The sequence below is a fragment of the Vitis riparia genome, chromosome 16 (genome assembly GCF_004353265.1).
Source record: "Vitis riparia cultivar Riparia Gloire de Montpellier isolate 1030 chromosome 16, EGFV_Vit.rip_1.0, whole genome shotgun sequence".
Taxonomy (NCBI): Eukaryota; Viridiplantae; Streptophyta; class Magnoliopsida; order Vitales; family Vitaceae; genus Vitis; species Vitis riparia.
This window is the reverse complement of record NC_048446.1, coordinates 5,730,147-5,734,757: the sequence shown is the minus strand read 5'-3', so window position 1 is coordinate 5,734,757 and position 4,611 is coordinate 5,730,147. Positions and strand designations below refer to the sequence as shown.

The 4,611-nt window shown below is 33.6% G+C and overlaps 1 protein-coding gene across 1 annotated transcript; it reads right to left on the bottom strand.

Moving 5' to 3' along the window:
- Positions 1-2,695: 2,695 nt before the first annotated feature.
- On the bottom strand, positions 2,696-3,763 carry LOC117933182 (F-box protein At5g03100-like). The gene has a single exon (XM_034854576.1). The coding sequence runs from the start codon at positions 3,761-3,763 to the stop codon at positions 2,696-2,698; it is 1,068 nt and encodes a 355-aa protein (XP_034710467.1).
- Between the last annotated feature and the right edge of the window lie 848 nt (positions 3,764-4,611).

Below are 4,611 nucleotides of genomic sequence, written 5' to 3'. Positions count from 1 at the left end.
AACCAAACATCTTTAAAGATCTTGCAACCACATACACCCAAGGGTACTCATATCCTCTAAACATAGATCAAGTCTAAGCAATTATTGAACTTGACCTCAAAAACTGTTTTTGTCAACATATCAATTTGATTATCTATCATAACAATGTTTTAAAGTAAGACATCATCTTTTTTTTCTTTTAATTTTTTTAGAATCTCTCTAACAAAATGAAATTTAACATCAATATGTTTTGTTTGAGAGTGACGAATTTGATTCTTGCCCAAATGTATGCTTTTTTATACTATTACAATAAATTAAAATTTTCTCCTGATTGAATCCCAAATCCTCAACCAAAACATACAACTAAATAGTTTCCTTGAAAGCTTTTATCACTGTCCTATATTTTACCAACAAATGGGTCCACTTGATAGTGTAAATACATAAAGTGTAGTAGACTTACACTTATCAAGGACCTTTGCATGGTTTAAATCCACAAAACCTATAACTTGTCTTAAACTTCCTTCTTGAAATGCTATTCCAACATCAATTATGCTGATATTATGTCTGCAAATATGAAAACGTTAGAGAAATACTAAAATTGCAAGTCATAATTTCAATATGCAAGCTTTAGAGGAAGTTGAGAAAATATTTTCTAACACAACCAAGCAAGGGATAAATATGAAATGTATCATGAAGTGTTTGCAAGTCCAAATCTAATACATGATGATGAAAGAATAGGTCATATGGGAAGGGGCATTTGAGGAATGTATCATGAAGTACCAAGACACGTGACTGGAGACACATCGAAATCCAATACAGAACAGAAGAAAAAAGTCATAATAGGAACCAACAAAAGCAATGTGCTACCAAACTAATGTTAATTTCTATTTTATAAATTCTATGGCATGTTGGTGAAGATCAGACAAAATGAATTTTTTTGAAATCTTAGAAGTGTGAAGTTTTATGTTATGGGTGTGAAAAAATACGTATGAGGAGTCTTCATGATTACAAATAATGAAAAAATGAATTTAAAACTTTTTTTTTTTTTTTTTCAGTTAAACATTTTGCTCAAAATGACAATCAAATAAAATACCAATTGAAAACTACTCAATTCACATATATACACAATGATTAAAATTTTGAGATTTTTAATTACTACTAATCATTATAATTTTCCTTTATTTTTGACAATGAAATTAGAATTTATAAAAAGCAAATCCTCATTTTGTTGATGTAATTGCTATTAGAGGAGGATAAACAAATAAAAAGAGATGTGTCATCAAAGGGGACTTGCCTCATCATAGTTTGTCATATTTTAGGAGGGGGGCAGTTCTAAAACAAAATTTTATGCTTTTCTATAGTAAAAATTATATTTTTATCTTTATTTTTAATTACACTATTATGAATTCATGACATACCAAGAATGGACCAGGAAAGAGAAGAAACAACTCTAATTGTTAGCCCCAAAATTTCTTTGTACCCTGTGATTTGCTATTAGTTTAAAAGCATTTCTCACTCTTTGAGTAGTAATGAAAAGATTTTCTCCCCAATTATATCCCATTTATGCAATTGTTACATTATATAGCAAACCAAATCCAAAATTGGATCACTTAAAACTCTTTGCTTTGAAATTTAAAACTTGATTACTAGAATCTAATACAAGAACAAAAAAGGCAAGAGGATTACACTAATTGAACTATTATATCATGAGAATATGTTCTAACGCTTAGCTCAGAAATGGTTGTCCTCCCTTTCACTTGTAGATATACGTCTACTTTAGCACTGCTACATTTTTAAGAAAATTGCCATCCTATGAGTATATCCTGTAAAGCTTAATAAAGAAACGGTGGAGCCTCTCTCTTGGAAATAAGTACTTGCTTCAGCACTGCTGCGTTCTTGAAGAGAAACTGAACAAGGGGAGCCACAAGGTTTTTCATATGACCAGGCTTGTGGGAAAACATAATTTCGACAGTGTCAAGGTGTTTCAGCAACCATTGTGAGCTTCTCTCCTCTGATGTCGAGCCATACTTTTTTTCAAAATTGCATAAGGCAGAAAAGTCTGGATGAAAGTTGATCTACATATAAAGAAGAAATCAAGATGAAAAATTTTCCACTAAATTTTGATATATAGTGTGTTAGTGCATGTTCAAGTGACTCAACATCAAACGACTTCTGCTTATCATTACGATGAAAATAGCAAGACCCACTAAAGAAAGGATCACTATGAGAGGAGAAGTAAAACGAACCTTTAAGCTGTGAGACGACATCATGTGCATGAGTATTTCATCCAGTTCATTTACAGAGTCACTAGAAGGGGCACTGCTTGGGTTCTTTATATACAATTTCTCTAGTTCTGGTAAACTTTCTAGCACGTTTGCTATCCCTGGGAGGCTCGACTTTGAAGCCAAAGTTTCTAGAGTTAGATATTTGCACTTTGATGTTAAAGAAGGCATGATTTTTACCTCCAACACCGATAGTACCTCTGCAAATCAAAGAAAGAAGAACAAGAACACAAAATTAAAATAATATTGTAAACATCTCTTGAAATTAATTAATTTTAAGTCTGAAAACATCAGCATAAAGGCTCTCCAGTGTATAAATCAGGAGGAGGTTGTGCATATATCAAACTTAAGGCTCCATTTCGTTCCAGAAAATTTGAGGAAAAATATGGGAAAGAAAATAGAGAGGAACAGTGGAAGGAAAGAAATATTTAAAATCAAGGGATAGGGTGAAGAAATGATACCATAATACACCAATGCCCTAGAGTAAGTTCCTCAACATGTGCAACTTTTTCAAGAAGTTCTCTTAACATGCTGCTGTACACTTTGAGATTTTCTCTCCTTTCTTGTGTCTTCTTTTTAACATACTCTTCAACAGAATAGTCGAAATTTCCATCATCAACAAATAGATCAAAATCAAACCACGCTTCAACCAAAGATGATACATCCAATAACTGGAACTTTCTCTGATAGTAATGCCCCGAAATTTCCAGATACAGAAGATTAGGAGCCGAAATTTGCAACACATCAAACTTGTCTCCAGTTTTAGGCTCCAAAACAGAATGGATCACCAAATCTTTCAGACTTGCAGAGCAAATGTCGAGCCTATCAAAACGAAACTCACAATGTTCCAACATTAAGAACTCTAAAGAACAGCTGCCCAGTAAAATTTTTTGAAGCGTGTCCTCACTCACAACTGCTAACCTCAATGATAAGCTCTTGAGGGAAGGCCAAGAAACTACCCGAGAAGGACCAACAATACAGTAATTAGTAGTCAAGCGTTTTATTGAAGGATGGGTGTAGAGACATTGAGGTAACAAATAGCCTTCCGGGCCATCATCGAAAATACTCCACGGACAGTCCTGGAAGATTGCGTCAGCAAATTGTAGACTCAGCTCTTCTACGTCTCTGGTTCGGACAAATTGAAGCCACAAGTTGAGGCAACTGTCGAGATAAGGGTCCTTCTCGTAGTCCATTTCAATGAACAAATGCTTGATCTTAATACTAGAGTTGTGGAGAAGGAGGGTTCGACTGATGAAACGAGTGAAATCTCTAGTGTCTCTATCCCATAAGAAAAGGCTCTCGAAGACGAGGGTTGGTGTTAATGTCCACTTGTGTTCCCATGTTTTTGAAAGTACACTGGTACATACAGCAGTTTTAGTTGGGAGAAATGAAAAGATGTGGGAGATGACGGAGTCTGGTAAATTGCTGATTCTATCTTCATCCATTTCTCTCAGCCTTTTGGACGAGGCTTCATGCTGAGATTTGGGGCTTCTGGGCGCCATGATGCTATGGTATCCCGAGCTTCCCTTTCATATTATCCTGATAAACGTGGCCGTTGGTCTCCGCCGCCGAAGTGGTAATGAAAATATTTAAGTTATAAAAATCATCTGTTTCCAAGCATTGCTACTCTTTCGAACGCTTTTTGGACCGTTTTCCCTCTTCTTTCTTTGGTTTGGTTAAGTGCTGGCTGCTCAGTGATGATACCGATAAAAACACAGGAAAGATATAGGTACCGCTTAGGATCATGGCGGGGACCGTATTTATTCATTTAATCAATTGGTAGTAGTTGGTTTGTTGGGCACCAAATTGAATAAAGGGTTTTTAGCGAATAGTATTTTTAATTATGGGGTTGCATTTCAGTTGAATTTTCTGAATCAAAACTCAAATCAGGTTGGATTACAATGAAATGAAAGGTTTGGATAAATCAAACCTAATTTGAATTTGATTTAATATTTCATAATTTTCAAAATTTATAATACTATATATACCAATATTTTATTTACATCCTTTCAAATTATCTTAAAACTTGATTTAAAATTTCATAATTTTCATAATTTCTAGTGCTATATATACTGATATTTTCTTTACATCCTTACAAATTATCTTAAAAGAAAAAAAAAGTGAAATTTAACTATGGTGTATATTAATTTTCACAAGGGTAAATATTTTTTTTAATATTCCAAAATGATGTGTTATTTACTATTTAAATTCTAGTATAAGTGTAAAAAAAATAAAATTTAAAAGTTCATGATTACTGGCATGATCAATTGTAACCAACTCAAATTTGATCAATACAATGTGAACACCCATTCAACTTGAGTACAACTCAATCATCCATGGCCTAACCCAA

What these genes read in the sequence shown, in the direction of transcription:
- LOC117933182 (XM_034854576.1), bottom strand. Translation starts at nt 3,763, where the DNA reads ATGGCGCCCAGAAGCCCCAAATCTCAGCATGAAGCCTCGTCCAAAAGG.